This window comes from Myodes glareolus, chromosome 9, assembly GCF_982192425.1.
Source record: "Myodes glareolus chromosome 9, mMyoGla1.1, whole genome shotgun sequence".
In the NCBI taxonomy this organism is placed as follows: Eukaryota; Metazoa; Chordata; class Mammalia; order Rodentia; family Cricetidae; genus Myodes; species Myodes glareolus.
This window is the reverse complement of record NC_142034.1, coordinates 25,950,773-25,967,963: the sequence shown is the minus strand read 5'-3', so window position 1 is coordinate 25,967,963 and position 17,191 is coordinate 25,950,773. Positions and strand designations below refer to the sequence as shown.

General features: G+C 48.8%; 1 protein-coding gene across 4 annotated transcripts; it reads right to left on the bottom strand.

The window, feature by feature from the left end:
* Positions 1–3,523: 3,523 nt before the first annotated feature.
* Snx11 (sorting nexin 11) lies at positions 3,524–14,472 on the bottom strand. Of its 4 annotated transcripts, none has more exons than XM_048450909.3 (8): positions 14,338–14,449; positions 11,965–12,024; positions 10,985–11,039; positions 9,743–9,829; positions 9,355–9,455; positions 6,599–6,694; positions 6,167–6,379; positions 3,524–5,016 (listed from the first exon to the last, which is right to left on the bottom strand). In XM_048450909.3, exons 3-8 carry the CDS (start codon positions 11,024–11,026, stop codon positions 4,737–4,739), a joined length of 819 nt encoding a protein of 272 aa, XP_048306866.1. In that variant the 5' UTR covers positions 11,027–11,039; positions 11,965–12,024; positions 14,338–14,449; the 3' UTR covers positions 3,524–4,736. The 4 variants fall into 4 exon arrangements, with proteins under 4 accessions (XP_048306866.1, XP_085551832.1, XP_048306868.1 ...); XM_085695706.2 differs by lacking the exon at positions 14,338–14,449 and adding an exon at positions 14,142–14,251; XM_048450911.3 differs by lacking the exon at positions 14,338–14,449 and adding an exon at positions 12,146–12,299.
* Positions 14,473–17,191: the final 2,719 nt, after the last annotated feature.

Genomic DNA, 17,191 nt, shown 5'->3' with positions numbered 1-17,191 from the left:
CACACTGCACTTGCGGGTACTGATTGCAGCCCCCTGACAGAAGAGGGAGGAGATTCAGGACAGACTGTTGTCTCGAGGTTGTGATTTTCCTGGTCGTCACTGTTAGCTTAGAGGAAAGTTTTCTCGTACAAAATGGCTCCCAGGAGCTCTGTCAGGAACCAAAACACAAAACAAAGAGAGAAAAAAAAACAAAAACAAAAAAGACAACCAAAATCCACCAGGATTCTGCTCAGGAGGTGCAGAGACAGGATGGGGCTCTGGTGCCTTTGTGTTCGCCTGCGCAGCCCACACAGGAGGGCCAGCGCCTGCCGCGATGCCAGCCAGAGCCCTGTCGATGCTGCCTCCCCTGGGCACCGAAGCTGAGGCACCTGGAAGGGTTATTAGCAGGATTGGAACTCATCCCTCTGCTGGGACTTGATCATAATTACAGTAATTTTCTAACAGAGCTCGGCAGTCGGACTGTTTAATCAGCATCCGACTCCCCTGTGCTCTCAGCCCTCATCACTCAAGGAGAGGAGTGGGATGGCTCTTAAAGAGACAGTGCCCGCCTTTCAGCGGTTCGAACAGATGTGCCCTAATTGGCAGAATATATCTAAGTCTTGTAGCTTAAGCAGGCAGGTTGCACCGGCCTCCAACAGACTGCCTGGGGCCCTCACTAGTCTAGGCCTCCTGCCCAAGGGCCCCAGGTCAGGCTGCTGGTGGGTCAGGAGCCCGACTAACTTGACCACTAAGGGAAGAGACACAAGCTTACTGCATTGGTAGAACTAAGCTGGCCCCTTTGGACTGATGGAATGGGGGAGAGAGCTTGAAGTGCAGGAAAGACTTGAAATTCTGGCTGGTGGTTTCCCATGATTCAAGCCGCTCTCAGGAAAACCCCTTACCAACTTCCCAGTCATCTCTTAACTGGGCATCTCTGTCTCCATACTACTTACTGTGAAGTCCTGGGGTTTCTCTCCTGTGCTTGAGGAAGTAGACCCATCTGCCCTCTGAACCGGAAGCAAGCAACATTAGTTATCACTCCCTGAGTCAGGAGCGCTCGGCTCCTAAGGAGTGTGGCTCTTGCTAGCTTTTCAAGCAGAAGTGGTCTATGTTGATGGTACCTGGAGATTTGAGGTCGCCAGCTTCCCCTCTCCACATCTAGTCATGACCAGGGCGGAACTGTTTCTCTCTCCAGACATGAGTTTTCTTACAATGTCAGGACTGATTCTGCTGGAAGGGACAATGCACAGCTGTTCTTCCAAAGCAGTGCCTCAGAGAGGAGCTGGGTGGGGGAGGGTGGGGGATGGCCTTCAAAGTGGGCTGCGGAGACCCTTCAAGAAGAAAGGAGAGTAGTAAAGAAACTAGGAAGCAGGACACTTGTCTAGACCAAAGGGTTCCGTGAGCCAGTCTCTGTGGCATCTACAGAGGTGACTCCCTTTGGCAGGGCTGCCCTCAGGCTTAGGATCGCTGCCCACTGCCCACTTAGGAAGTGCTCAAGTCGCAGTGCCCATCTGCTTGGCTTCCCAGAGTCTTAGCAGTGTGCTGCTCTTGTACCCACAAAGGCCAGGCACCCCAACCCAGCATCCCTGCAGCCTCAGTGAGTCAGGCCAGGGGCTGCTCTGATCTCCAATCCCATCTCTACACTTGGAAGTACCCTTGTATCCTGGGACTTGTCTGTAGCCCCCCTCCCCCACCCCAACTTGTTAAGAAAGCTAAGCAAAAGTTAAGGTATATAAACTCACCAATGTGGGGCTAATTTAATCTCCAATCTGGTATCGGATGCTCTCTGAGCAAAGCTACCAGAAGGTCGGAGTCATTTAGGATTCAGAGGTAGGGACCTAAGCCCCAGCAGCCAGAAATCTAAAGACTGTGTAAGGTTTGTTTGCCATTGTTGAGAGTTTCATACTATAGCCCAGGATGGTCTGGAATACCCTCTGTAGCCCTGGCTAGCCTTAAACTCACAGCAATCCCTCTTGCCTTGGCCTCTCAAGTGCTGGAATGCCAGGCATGTGTGACCTGGTACCACGAGCTTGGGAAGTACCTCCTCTAAAGATCAGACACACTGGGTAGAGAAATGACACAGGCCACCCCCATGTCCTGGTCAGCCACTTAAAGCTGCCTTCTGCAGTCACATTCAGCTGGGAATGGAGTATGAGGCTTCTACCCTGCTGACTCCCATCAAACCAAACAACTCACAGGAAACTATTTTTGCCCCAGAATTCCCCCACCTTCACTTTTCCCACCAAATAACCACCAATCACCCCACACTGGCCCCCGACCTCCCACCACTCAGACGAAGGGGATGGCAGGACTTGGATCACAAAAGTAGCTGTGACTAAAGCAGGTACCAAACTAGCCTCAAACCTCAGATCAAAACAAAGAACACTTTTGATTCCAGGACACAACGCAGAGGGCCACTCCCCACAGCCGGTGACTCATCTCTCATGGCGAAAGCCATCCAGTTTGGGTGGTTAGACTCCAGCACACGCTGGACAGAGAAAAATGCAAGAGAGGCCTCAGGCATCGCCTGAATGAGAAAACATTTTCATCGATGTTTGCTGTTTTTCTGGTACATGGGCCCACGCTATTAGGAAAGCTCTCCTTCTCCGGACATCTTCCGCAGCCAATACTCAACTCAGCACAAGGCTGAAGAGCCGGCGCCTGGCCTCACATTAACTGAGGTGCTGTTGTATGCACTGCTGCTAATGGATCATTAAAAAAGCTGGGAGTCTGAGAAATCACAGGCATGTCTGAAGAGCGCCTGCTGTCCCAGCAGCCCAGCCTGCTGGCAGAGCTAGCTGCCTAGCACCAACTCCAGGAGGAGAGGGAGAACAGAAGACGGCCAATCCGGCTTGCTGCTTTTTGGCTGAGTAGGGAATTGACACAGACCACCTCCGGCTCCTGTCTGGAAGTTTTGAGATCAGAGAGCTTCAGGCACAGCTGGGTTCACAGCTGCACCATTTGGAGCATTGGACTCATTAATATTCATGAGCCATCCCCACCAATCGGCAGAGTGGATGCCATTAGCCTAGCATCTGTCGGGTTTTGTGAGGATTGTGTATGGAGGTTTTTCCCCCCTTTTAAATGAACTTCTTTTGACATTTTGGATTTGCCTCTGTAGGTTTTCTATCCTCGCTTCGCTCTGATGCATCATATAAAGAAGAGACCCAGGGGAGGCGGGCAGGAAGGAGGGATGAACACCAGCCAGGGCTTTGCATCTGCCTGTTGACAAACTTTATTTCTCTTTTAGCACCTGGCACCTCAGACAGGCTTCGAAGATGGAAGCAGCATCAGGTAAATTATACCTAACAAGGTTCATGCCCAGAACTGCAAGAAGAGCTGGATCCTGGCTTTTTGGAAAACACTCCCTCCTGCAGTGGTGAACCTGAGTCTCACACACAATGCACGAGAGCTCCAGCACACAGTGCTATAGCGAGTGTTATTTCCACGCTGATAAATTCATGATTTATGAAAGTAGCTCCCGCCAGCTCTCATTCCCTCCTTCCCTGCTACAGCTTGTTAGACACAAATTGCAACAACAGTCTTAAATACTTGCATTTTATTTCAGGCCAATGCCCCTCAACTCTGAACTAAATGCCATGACAATCCCACAGCACAGGCCGGTACAGTAGAAAAAGAGCCCACAGACGGGGCGGATGGCCAGAGAGAGGAGCGCACACAACCCTAAGAGCAGAGCCCACCCTAGAGCTCCAGCTGCCAGCCCTGTTCTCTGCAGACACGATTCCAGCAGCAGGAGGGCAGAAGCCTCAGTGTCTGAAGGAAAGCATGTGGTTCCTCATCTCCATCCCCAGAGGCCTCACTCCAGGCTTCTAGAAATAAAGCTTGTGTGCCCCCACTGGACCCTGTGTGCCCCCACTGGACCCTGGGTGCCCCCACTGGACCGAGCATCGGGCTTCGTCCCTGCAGTGCAACAGCGGGCATTGTGGCAGCTAAAGCCCTGAGGGCAGGGAGTTGCTACTGGGAAAGAAAAAAGAAAGGAGCCCGCTTTACCCCTGCAGAAACATCAGCTCTGCTTTATAAGCACAAGATGGGCAGCCCAGAGTCACCTCTGCCCAAACAAACTTCTGTGCTGTTCCCTCACCCTGGCTGCAGCAGGCCACTTTGCCTTGATGGGCTTGAACTGCCTGCCTGCAGCTCTCAGGCCCCACCCAACCTGCCAAGGTCTTGGAAGATACTGGAAACCCCAGCAATAAAAGCCACATCACTGCCATTTACTGAGAAGCAAGGAGGTGGTAAATAAAGACTCATCACCCTGTCCACACATGGAGGCAGGCAAGAGGCCAGCCTCCCACAACCACAATGCTCCAGGGGCTGCAGCAAAAGCTGAAGCCTGCCAAGGTGGGAGTATATCAATAGGAGCGTTCCGCTGGGGCAGCATTCGATATGGCAGCTAAAAACCTGCCATGAAGAGGTGCCCCAAACCATTCATCCATGGCTGTGCTCTAAACAAATACCTGAAGAAACTTAGCTCCTGGGGAAGTGAATACAGTTCTATTTAACACCAAGAGCTTCTGGGCACTGCGCTTAACTTAACAAACACCAGCATGGTGTCTATTCTCATGGAGGAGATAGAGCAGGCAGTCACACCAACCTCTGCATAGCAAACCTGAGATGTGGATGGAAGACGCTAAACAGCACAGCTTCCCTTACAGCTGCCCTGGGCCCCATCCCACCTGAATGTGACTGTGGCCTGCATCTTCTCCACCACCCAAGAGAATCTAGATCTCAGCCACAGCTCACTTTCCCCACTCTGTGTCTAGCTGGCCAGGATCCAAAGGCACAGCATGGTCCCCTCCCACAGCCCTTCTCACAGGCTGGGACCCACAGAGTCCCTCATCGTGTCTTGCAGGAAGATCACAGCATGACGGTAAGGAGCTGGGTGGCAGCACAGGACTTTCCAAGGATGGACCCTCAGAGTCAATCACCGGAGCCCAAGTTCCTAAGTGGTCCTTCTCTTCTTCACTGGGAGGCGGGGAAGGAGAGCTCCTCCTACCTGATCTCGGAAGAAAACAGCAACTGGGAGGAAAAAAGAGGGAAGGAAAGATGGCATGAGTAGAGGATAAAAATGAAGAGATAGATACGTATTTCATTCAGTGAAATTTTCAGCCACATAAGGAACGAAGTGCTGAAAACAATGGAGCCAGCACAGTGGCCTAGCGGGTAAAAGGTCCCACTGAAAGCCTGATGACCTACTTCAATCCCAGGACCCACAGGGCAAGAGGAGAGAACTACCCCAGCAAGCTGTCCTCTGACCTCCACATGCATGACATGACTGCACATATGTACACACACTTAAACAAAATGAAATATGATTTTAAAAAATTGAAGCATTATGCTAGATGAAAAAGCCAGATCCACCTGCCCTGTGACGCTGTGTGTTTGAAACATCTGCAACAGGCAGATCCAGACAGAAAGTAGACTACGGTTACCAGGGGAATGGACAGCCATTGCTCACCAGGGTAGCATTTCTTCATTTAGAACAGGGACATGTTAACATGAGGAGGTGGCTTGGGGGTAGAACATACACCATACACAAGTGAAGCCCAGGATTTCATTCCCACCCAGAATCACATAAATTAACTAATTAAACAATTTTTAAAAGGAACCTGGCATGGTGGTGCACACCTTTAACCCCAGCACTCAGGAGGCAAACGGATCTCCGTTGGGTTAGAGACCAGCTTGAACTACATAGCAAGTAGCCTACATAATGAGTAGGTCTACACAGCTGGAGCTACACAATAAAAAAGGAAGGGAGAGAGGAAAGGAGAGAGGGAGGGAGGAAAAAAGAAGAAGAAAAAAACAAGTATTCTAAAACTGGCAGAGTGCTGTAAACACACCTGGAATCCCTGAGCTAACAACTGAGGCAAAAAGATCACTACAAGTTGAAGACTGGCCTGGGACACAGTGAGCCTCAGGCCAGTATGGGCCAGAGTGAGACTCTGCCTTAAACAAAAGAAAAAAGCCAGCCAAGGAAGGCTGCCCCTTCTTTCTCTGAGTTTCAGCGGGACCTCTAGTTTTCCATTCAAGAAAGAGAACTGGGCCTTTCCAAGGCTGTGACATTCCTTTCCCTAACACATGGGCATGCTACTGATGTCCATGACACACCCCACGTGCCACTGGTCACAGTGACCCCAGCCCCAGACTCCTTAACAGGTCCCACAGTTACCTGTTAAGCTGCTCTCCTTTAGCCAAGTGAGAGGTGCTTTGTCGCTCCTCCTGGGCCCAGCCACAGTTTGACATAGCGTAACAAAGAATGGCATCAGACACAGTCAGGGAGCCTCGGCCCTGGACACAGGCTTCAATCTCAGGCACTGAGAGCTGGCTTTGGAGGAAGAGGTGCAATTGACTGTCTGACAGAAGGACCACGCTCTGCAGGACCCTGGAGCAGGAGAGAGCACATCACAGAACACGTGATGACGTTGTTTCCCCATCCCCATTCCAGCCAGGCTTTGGCTTCAGGCAGCACTGGAGATGGAAGGGCACAAGAAAGCAGGTCACAAATGTGGCCACATGAGCAGGGCAGTCTGCATCTGCCTGGCACCTTCCTGTGGCCCTGCCTCCACACGGCGGCCAGTGCCAAGCCAGCATGTCCACTCACTTTTCGAGGAAGTGCTGTAGACCTTGCCGCCGCTTCTCGATGAATTCATCGGAGTTGCCAAAGAAAGTGGACTTCCCAGGAAGTTCAGGTACAGGCCTGTGGGAGCATGGTGTGACACGCAAGGTGAGTGAGATCTCACTCCAACCCCGCCCCAAAATATCCCCTGAAGAGGCCCAATCAATGTGATTAGCTTTTATTAGGGATGTGACAGAACTAACACTGTTGACAGTATGCCCTACAGCAGGCACATTACAGGACAAATCCACAAACATGGCATTTAATCCTTCTAAAAACCCCAGGAGAAAAATATTAGTGCCCTTCTTTTAGAAAACCAGAGAGGTGACATAAAATTCCCACTGTCAGCTAGGTATAGTGGCGCACACCTTTAATTCCAGCTCTCAGGAGGCAGAGGCAGGTTGATCTCTGAGTTTGAAGACAGCCTGGTCTACAGAGTGAGTTTCAGAACAGCCAGGCTTAGGAAGAGAAACGTTGTCTCAAAAAAAAAAAAAAAAATTCCCACTGTTGGAGATGGCTCAGAGGTTAACAGCACTGACTGCTCTTCCAGAGGACCTGAGTTCAATTCCCAGCACCCACATGGTGACTCATAACCATCTCCTCTTTGGGGAGAACACTATGTACATAACGCTTCTATGTACATAACGCTTCTATACCACTCCATCTAGTATACCCACTTCCAACATCAATCACTTTTTTCTTCATGTGTATGTGCTTGCTTGATGATTTGTGCACCATGTGTACGCAGTGTCCACAGAGACCAGAAGAGGGGATCAGATCCCTGGAACTGTAATTACAGGCAGTTGTAGGCAACCTGCTATGGGCTGCCAAACCCAGGTCCTCTGCAAGAGCAACAAGGGCTCTTAAACAGAGCTATCTCTCTAGCCCCCTTTGGGGCTTTCTCACACATGGCTTCACTATACTACATAGCCATGGCTGGCCTGGAACCTGCAGTAGTCCTCTGCCTCTGCTTCCTATGTGGTAGGACTACAGGCCTGCTCCACTACACCCAGCTCTACTACTTCTGTGCTCTACACTGGGGTGGGGAGCATGCGCACACACATATGTGTGGATGCTCTACACTGGGGTGGGGAGCATGGGCACACACATACGTGTAGATGCTCTGCATTGGGGTGGGGAGCATGGGCACACACATACGTGTAGATGCTCTGCATTGGGGTGGGGAGCATGGGTACACACATACATGTGGATGCTCTGCATTGGGGTGGGGAGCATGGGCACACATATACGTGTGGAAGCCAGATACAGGAGATCGTCCTCCAATCACCCTCCACTTCATTTGTTGAACCAGAGCTCATCCATTTGGCTGGACCAGCTGCCGGCAAGCCCCTAGGGTTCCCACGTCTCCCGGCACTGGGATTCACATGGTACTAAGGACCCGACTCAGCTCCTCGTGCTCACAACAGTCACTGCACCAAAAGTCACCACCCCAGCACCCAGCTCTGTTACGGTAAGAGGAAGAAACTTAAAGCACGGAACTCTGGGCCCTTTCATATACATTAAAACCATTACTCCAAGTCAGACACGTCACCATGTGTTTATAACCTCAACTACTCGGCACACTAAAGTAAGAAGATGGAGCATTTTAGGCCAGCCCAGAGCTACACACACAGGCTCTATCTCAGGATAGATAGATAGATAGATAGATAGATAGATAGATAGATAGATAGATAGATAGATAGATAGATAGATAGAATAGACTACTCTAGCCCCAGAATTTGCTAAAAATGAGGTGAGTTATAGAAAATTACTGTTAAACTTTCCTAGCTTCTGTTATAAAGCACAGGGAACACGTTAGAAAATATCGACAAGAAGTTAGGGCTGAAGACATAACTCTGTGATAGAGCAATTGCCAGCCACACACAAAGCCCTGAATTCAATCCCCAGCACACACACACAAGGGGGGAGGGGAGAGAAAAAGACACAGACACCCTCAGAGAGAGTAACAGACAGAGGCAGATAGATACCCGAAGCAGCCTAGAGGAGAGGAAGTAAGGGAACCGGCTGACATGTTCTACCTATCACAGTGGCCCCATCAGACCCACACAGCACTGGGCAGCCCAGTCATCGTGAGCATTCCCAACCACTCTAAAGTAAAGGGAGGGAGGTAGAGGCAAGAGAATCAGCAGTTCAAGGCCAACCTGGGCTACATCAGACCACATCTCAAAAAAAAAAAAAAAAAAAAACGGTGAGATGACCTATGCCTACAATCCCAGCACTCCAGATGCTGCCACAGAAGAGGACAAGTTCAAGGCCAACTTGAACTACATAATGAGGCCTGCCTGAAAAAAGGAAGACCTCGTTTACAGAGAAGACAACTTACAACATGCCAGATACTAAAGAATCTAGGAAATGTTTTAAAATGTGTTTAAGTCAGTGAACTATGGATGTGTGGGCACACGAGTGCATATATACACTGTTTCCTGTTCAGACTATACATGTGTGGGCATACGAGTGTATATATACACTGTTTCCTGTTCAGACTATACATGTGTGGGCATACGAGTGCATTATATACACCGTTTCCTGTTCAGACAGTTTTGCTAAGTCAAACAACGGGAGAGAAGAATGCTGGTTTGCCTTCACTGACTTAAACACGTGGTTTAGAGCATTTCTTTGGTACCTGGCATGTCCTAAGTGCTTTTCTCTGCAAACTCTAGCCACCACATAATCACCCAAGAGTCTCTTCAGACCTGAGAAGACAGCAAAAGCAAACTCACACCAAACCCGCATTCCGCTGTAGTTGCTTCCTTAGCCACACGAATTCACGGTAGCGGCGCCGCACGCAGGAGGTCTTGGCAGTAAAGGCCTTGCTGTTCGTCTACAAGAGGAAGTTTGTGAAAAGCATTAAATGGACAAAGACTAAGTTCATATGAGATCATCACCACCGCTCTCTTTAAGGGGTCAGATTATAAGGCCATTGGTCCCCAGGCCAAGATGCCACTAGACAGCCTGAAAGCAATTCCCAATTACACTTGGTGCTCTTTCTTCTCCACACTCCGTTTCTTCTAAGTCTCCTGTCTCGGACTGCTGGGGGCACCCACAAATCATTTCTACTTCAGCACAGCCCACAGCCCTGCAGCTACCCATTCCAGAAGCTCGACTCACATGAAGGAAGATCTTATAGTCCACGTAGGAATTCCAGGAGCCCTCATTCTGCACCCGGGGGTCCTGAACACGCACTGTGATCACCTCCTGCAGGTGTTAAAAAAAAAATGCCCCCTCAGCTTCAGCTCCACCTTTCACACACAGAGTGCTTTGGTTTCGGCACTGAAGCCTGGCTGGTCTGGAACTCACGATGTAGATGCATTGCCTTGAACGTGTGGCATTTTTCACATGTCTGCCTCCTAGTGTTGAGATCATAAGGCACTGTGCCTAGCTGGCAAGGCAGCTCTGATCACACAGTAGTTTCTAGTACAGTAGACTAACTCAGTCCCAACTTCCAATCATTTCTCCAGTCAATTCAACAAGTGTTTCCTGACACTGGTGCATGCCAGGCACTGCGCAAAGACAGAACATAAACAAGAAACAGAAATCCCTGTTCTCCGGGAGACCACAGGCCATGCCAACTAGTACAGGCCTGTAAGCCTAATGACTTGAGAGGCTGAGGCAGAAGAATCAAAGTTCTAGGCCTCATCCAAGGAACTTAGTAAGACTCCAAATAAAAACATAGAGAGCTGTAGACAATGGCTCCCGCCTTTAAACCTAACACTCAGGGAGAGGCAGGAGGATCACCATCAAGCTGAAAGTCAGCCAGGTCCACATAGCCTCAGTACGTAAGGCTAAAAAGAGAGTTAGGGATAGATGGCTCATTGGCAGAGCTGAGCACTCACAAGCCCGAGCTCCATCTGCACAAGGAAAGACTAGACAAATAAGAACAGAGTATAGGAGCTGGAGAGATGGCTCAGAGGTTAAGAGCACTGACTGCTCTTCCAGGGGTCCTGAGTTCAATTCCCAGCAACTACATGGTGGCTTCACAACCATCTACAATGAGATCTGGTGTTCTCTTCTGGCATGCTGGAAGAACACCATATATGTAATAAATAAATAAATAAAATTGAAAAAAAAAGAACAAAGTGACAGAGCCCATTTCTTGGAGGATAACCAAAAACTTAACTTTAAAAAACACTTATATTCTAGTACATTCCAACCAATGGAAAAGTTAGTCAAAACGAAAGCTCACTTCTCAGCCTGTACACTTGTTCTGACTTCCTTCACCTGGCTTTATTCTGAGTTCATCAAAAACACCAAGGGTGTTACCAGGGGAAAACACACTGCAAACGCTCTGCATCTGTGTCCCCTTCCCCGAAAAGGCCCCCCAACTCTGACCCACTTGGAGCCCACGCTTACCTCCAGCTCTTGGTTCTCCAACATCCTACACCAAAAGCCCATCGGAAGAGAGCATCTGGGGGGGCAAAAGGCACGGTAACAAGCACAGTTAGCAAGTGTGTCCTTACCAGGTTTTGCCAGGGCAAAACCCCAAAAGTTTTAAATAGATATCCCTTGGGGAAAGCCAGGTGACTCCAACTCCCCAATTATGCTGTGTAAAACTTTAAAGAGGAAGGGAAAAACATCCACATTAGTTAGTGGCAAGCTGAAAGCCCTGGGGGCTTTGCCTCCGTTCTCAGACTGCTCCTGGAACCCTCAAGGCCACTTCAACCCAGAGCTTGTTGGGGTTTGTGGAAAGTGTGTGGGTGGCCAGAAAGGCAGGTGGGTTCCCTTGAAAACTTTGGTCTGAGGACTGTGGCTTAGTGGTCTTGCAGAGCACAGCTTTGAAAAGGAGCCTAGCAGCGCCCCCTCCTGGTTGTTTAGAGATAACCCAGTCCCTACACACATCAATGCTCCAGCAATCTCCATCTTGCTAACCACAGTCACCCCCAGAGAAGTGAGTCATTGAGCCGCGGGGAGCATTCATCTGAATGGTCCGGTTACAGTCACCACCTTTTAGAACTGGAGCCAACCATTGTAGTCATTTCCAATCCTGACATCCGGTTTGTACCTCTGCCCAAGTACCCCACAGCTTTGCAGGTCACCTCAGGATGTATTCCGCTCCTTTGTAAAGATTCATTAAAGCCTAAGCCACTGATGTCCCCCAGTGTGGCAGTTTACGTGTACAGCAACATCGCCCACTCCAACAAGGGGACCATGAAGGCTGCAGCACAGGGTTACTGGATTCCAAGGGGGCCCATGATGTCACCTTCTGTTAAAATACAGCACTAATCTTGTTACTCCTAGAACCACTTCAGCAGCTCCACCCTGGCTGCCGCCTCCACCCCCTTCCTCTCTCTTAAGAGCAGAACAATAAGGTTTAATTTCCCTTTCCAATTTACCTTGAAATGAAAACTGACTTCAGCCAATATGTACTGCCAACAAATGATCCGGGCTGGCTCCTGGGAAAACAAGACTATCTCTAAGCTCCCCCTCCCCTCCTCCAGGCCCATCCACACACCCACTCGTTTCTACAGTCCCACAATTAATTTTAAACACATTCTCTTATTAGTTCTGCCTTACCATTAGAAGAGCGCGTAATGAGCTTCCGTCTAGTTTATGTTTTGCTAGCACAGGGCTAATGTTTCAAAAGAAGGGGAACTCATTTACAGCATGAAATTAGCAGAGCAAACAGCTTTTGCAGTTCTTTCCACTATCCCAGAAGGTCTCACTTCTACAGACAGACATTGCACGCAGGGACAAGGCTACCTGGCAGATGACAAAATTGAGCTACACTGTGGAGCAAACCCAAGGTTTCCTGATTTCAACACCATAATAAACAGCACTCTTGCTGACAACCTGATTTTTCAATTGCTGCCGTCACCCCCTCCAACAGGCCCTGAACTGAATAAAATTCAGGAGATTCCAATTCCCCAATAACCCAGCCTAACAGTCCAGACAGAAACAGACAAAGGTCTGTGACCAACAAAACAAAACAAAACAAAACCCCAGCAGATATACTTGCTGTAAATAATTAACCTCCTGGGGTTAATTCTGCACCCCTTTCTCTTTTTAGGTATTTGCTAAACTGCCACAAACAGAGAACTAAAGATTCTGAAGTGTCTTTTTGTAGTTCAAAAGGAGGGATGACAAGAGCCATCTCCGCACTGAAGGGAGGTCACACCTCTCCGCCTCAAAAGGTCTGTGAAATGTAAGACTCCAGTTCAATAACCAAATACTCATCATACCTTTGGTCTCAAGAAGAGTTTGGAAGGGGCCCGCAGCACCCCCATGTGGAAGTTTTTCCTCCGTATTTATTGTGGAGCTAATGTAGCATAGAAACAACCACAAACTGGCTTTTAAAAATTCCAAGACAGGCTCCAAAGCTACAGAGAAACCCTTTCTCAAAAAAACCAAATAAATAAATAAATAAATAATTCCAAACCTCCTAGGACTCCATATGCTTGTATGCTTAAACCTAAGTCTAAAGGTTTAAAGGGCACTGAGGAAGCTCTTGTAAATTTCCTTAAATCACAGGAACTGCAAAAACCTAGATTCCATTCCTTTTCTCTCTTTTTTTTTTTGTTTTTTGTTTTTTGTTTGCTTGTTTGCTTGTTTGTTTTTTGAAACAGGGTTTCTCTGTTTAACAGCCCTGGCTGCCTGGCTGTCCTGGAACTCACTCTGTAGTAGACCAGGCTGGCTCCTAACTCACAGAGATCTGCTTTGACCTCCTGGAGTGCTGGCATTAAAGTCCGGTAAAACCTAGACTCCATTTCTAATAGCCAGGATTCTCCATCAATTTCCTTCCCAAAGGCACCACTCCTTGGAAGGAAACGAAGCTCAGTCCCTTCCTGGAAAAGCAGCAAGTTCTTAACTTCAGCTCTACCACTAGATAGACAGATCCATCTCTAGATGCATCTGTGCATCGACTAAGAAAAGATAAAGTAACCTCTAAGGGTTAGGAAGCTAACTACATCTCCTGGGCCTTTTCCGTCATATCTGAAGTGCTGTTTGCTTCCCTTGGCAGTACCAGCGCCAACAGTGCTAGGGAAGAACCAGATCTTTGGGTGTGTACAAAAGTGATGCATTGTAAAGCTCAGAACTGCTAATTCGGGGGAGCAATTCAAGGCCTTCCCTCATTTTTTCCATGCCACTTAAAACTACTTCAAAAGACACGTTAAAAGCAAATCAGACTATAAAAAGATTGCGCCAAGGAGCCTCCCCCCTTTTCTTACTCATTTTCGAACCTCTGGTGCCAACTGACAGCAATTCAAAAACCTCGCTGTCCTAAATACCCACAGGTGTTAGGAGAAGCTCTCCCGCCTGGCACTCTTCCTATCAAGCAGTCGTTCCACCTTTCAGTCGATAAACCCACTCATTTCACCTGATACTAACGAAGGCGATCATAACTTCCAGCGCCTGCGAAAAGGATCTGCCATTTTCTCCCACTCCCGGCCACTTGGATAGCTACATCCCCCCAAAACTGACTCTGGCCACTCCCTTCCATTCTCATCAAACTAGATGGAAAACAGCCACACGCCTCTTCTCCTTTCCCGGTTAAACTTGGGACGAAAGATACCTTCTGTTCTCAAAGTCAATTGAAAAGCCAGGCTTCCTTTCTGGTTGGATTTCCAGCAAGCCCTCACTTTCACTACCCCTTCCCTAGCATGTCAAGCGAGGCCATCACTCAAACGCCACCACTGCTCCTCGAGCCGGCGTTCCATTCCCACCCCCAGCAGCACCTGCGAGCTGCGGCCCCGCCCACGCCCCCTCACCTGAGAGCAGCAGCCGCTCTCTACAACGACACCACCGGCACCGCACCACATAGCCCGAATCCCGGCTTCTCCTTCCGGGTGAGTCGCCGGCGCCCCGGTGCACGACGGGAGGCGGCTCCCGACGGACCAATCCTGAGTGTCCAGGACGCCCCACCCCTGCAGGCAGGGGCTCTCAGTGGCGACTGCCGGTCAGAGGCGGCTCTCCGCCCCGCCCAGACGTGAGGTGCAATCCGGATCTTTCCGGAAATCGCTAGGAGCGCGGGAGGTGGAGCGCGAGGATTGAAACCCCTCGGGGTTCACTTCAGGGCCGCGTCCCGCCCACCGCTGTCAGGCGTGCCAATCAGCGCTCAGGGAGCATCTTTAAAGCCCCCTCCCAGCCGGGGCCCCCCCCCAGAGCAGCTTGGGATCCGAGGTGTCTGAAAGGGTTTTACACGGTTGTCAGTAGTGTGGGAAGGTTCCCCACATTCCTGGAGCCTCACTAAGATCTCCAAAGGGTCCCGCTTTGAACCTCGGAGATTGCAGTTCCCCAGCTGAAACGTCAAGGGCACTGCCAGTTAGTTTTGGAAAAGTCACAGCAAAAAACAGACAAGAAGGCAGACAACTCACAGTGACTCCCCGAGACAAGCCCAAAGCAGAAGCACGCAGTTAGTAAGCAAGAAAAAGCTGATGAAAATGCTAACTCTGGTGACAAGCAAATTCCTCTTAAGGCAAAGGAAGGGCCCCACGCCTGGAATCCTAACACTTGGAAGATTAAAGCTACATAGTGAGTTCCAGGCCACCCAGGCTACAGAGTAAGGCTCAATCTCAAAACACAATCAAAAAACCCCAGCACTTGGAAGTAGAGGCAGGAAGTGAAGGCCATTGCCAACTATATAGTGAGTTTCAGCCCGACCCAGGCTAAGACCCTGACTCAAAAACAACCCAGCAGAGACTGAGGAAATGACTCAGAACTTAAGACTGTTTTTCTCATCCAGAGATGAGATCAGCACCCACATCGGGCAGCTCACAAATTCCTGCAACTCCAACTCCGAGGATCCAAGACGTACACAAATGCACATACCCCCCCCAAAAATAAAGTTTATTTGTTTTTATTTTGTGTATGAGTGTTTTGCCTGTAAGTATTCAGAGGTAAACAGGGCCTCAGCTGTCCTGGCACTGGCGTTACAAATGGTTGGAGACACTGGAGAGCTGGGAACTGAACCCTGGTCCTATGCAAGAGCAGAAGTGCTCTTAACCTCTGAGTCATTTCTTGAGCCCCAAATCCCCACCCCACCACCCCTAGTTCTCTTTCATGCTCTATTGCTTTGGTTTATGAAGACAATCTAGCCCAGCACAAACATATCACTGGAAAAGGCGTTTTTTGCCTGCTCTAACAATCGCAAATACTCCTATACTAAAACGAAACACCAAAAAGTACTCTCCCTCTCCCTTCCCATCTGTCCCTCCTTTCATTTTAAGATAAAGTCTTGTAATCTAGCCTGGGCTAGCCTACAACTAACTATGTAGACCAAGATTACTACCTCAGATTCAAAATGTACAATCCCCTGCCTCAGTTACCCAAGTGCTGGGATTGCAAGTGTGGACCATCGTGCCCAGTAAACAAGTGGTGGCTTCCCTTTAAAGACTTATTTTTCCTTATGTGTCTGTATATGAAGCTGTGTGAATTATAGGTCCAGTTTGTGTGTGCAGTGCCCACAGAGGCCAGAAGAGGCCATCAGATCCCCTGGAACTGGGGTTACAGAAGACCTACCCAAATGTGGGTGCTGTGAACTGAACCTGATCCTCTGCAAGAGCAGCAAATGCTGTTAACCATTTAACCATCTCTCCAATCCCATGCAAACAATAAAATAAAATAAAATCATGTTACTATCATCACTGATGTCATCAGAGAACTTTCAGGAAGTTGTCAGATTCATTGCTGTAGACACCAAATTAGCAAAGGTAAATTTTTTGCATGAAAGACATTTTCTTATTGGCAGTAATATTTCTGTTTTTCTTTACGTGGCCAACTCTGCATTCAAATATCTGATTAACCAGTTCTTTTTCCCTTGTCTTTCTCTCTCTCTCTCTCTCTCTCTCTCTGGCTAGGGTTTTACTACATAGCTCAGGTGGCCCTGGAATTCATAATTCTCCTGCCTCCCAAATGTTATATATATGCACCTGCCACCTTGCCTAGAACGTTTTCAGCTGTTGCTGTCGGAGCCAGCCAATCCTTGAACAATAACTGCTGGGAAATAACAAGCACAGCCTTAAACAACTGGAACAATCCAAACTTCAAAACATATCGCATGGCTGGAGAGATGGCTCAGCGGTTAAGAGCACTGAGCGCTCTTCCAGAGGCCCGGGGTTCAGTTTCCAGCATCCACATGGAAGCTCACTACAGATCGTAACTTGAAGATCCGACACCCTCACATGGACATACATGCAGGCAAAACACCAATGCACGTAAAGTAAAAATAAATTATTTTGAAAACATATTGAACACCAGCAATATGGTACCATGGAAGATTTCATGCAGGTCACAGCCAAGATGCAGACATGTTAAAAACACCTCCAGCCTTTGTGTATAAAATCTATTTTAAATGCTGGGCCTAGTGACACATGTATAATCCCAGTACAGGGGAGGTTGAACTAGAATTCTAACATCAAGCTGAGGTACCAAAGACCCCCACAATTTTTTTTATTTATTCCATGTATATGGTGCTCTATCTGCACATACACTTGCACACCAGAAGAGAGCATCAGATCCCGTCACAGACTGTGAGCCACCATGTGGGTGGGAGAATTGAACTGAGGACCTCTGGAAAAGCTGCCAAGGCTCTTAATCGCTGAGCCATTTCTACAGCCCCATGAC

What these genes read in the sequence shown, in the direction of transcription:
- Snx11 (XM_048450910.3), bottom strand. Translation starts at nt 11,026, where the DNA reads ATGGGCTTTTGGTGTAGGATGTTGGAGAACCAAGAGCTGGAG. An exon ending in TGGAGAACCAAGAGCTGGAG is followed by an intron (nt 9,830 to 10,984) that starts GTAAGCGTGGGC and finishes TAACACCTGCAG; the next exon opens with GAGGTGATCACAGTGCGTGT. An exon ending in CAGCGGAATGCGGGTTTGGT is followed by an intron (nt 6,695 to 9,354) that starts GTGAGTTTGCTT and finishes ATGCTCCCACAG; the next exon opens with GCCTGTACCTGAACTTCCTG.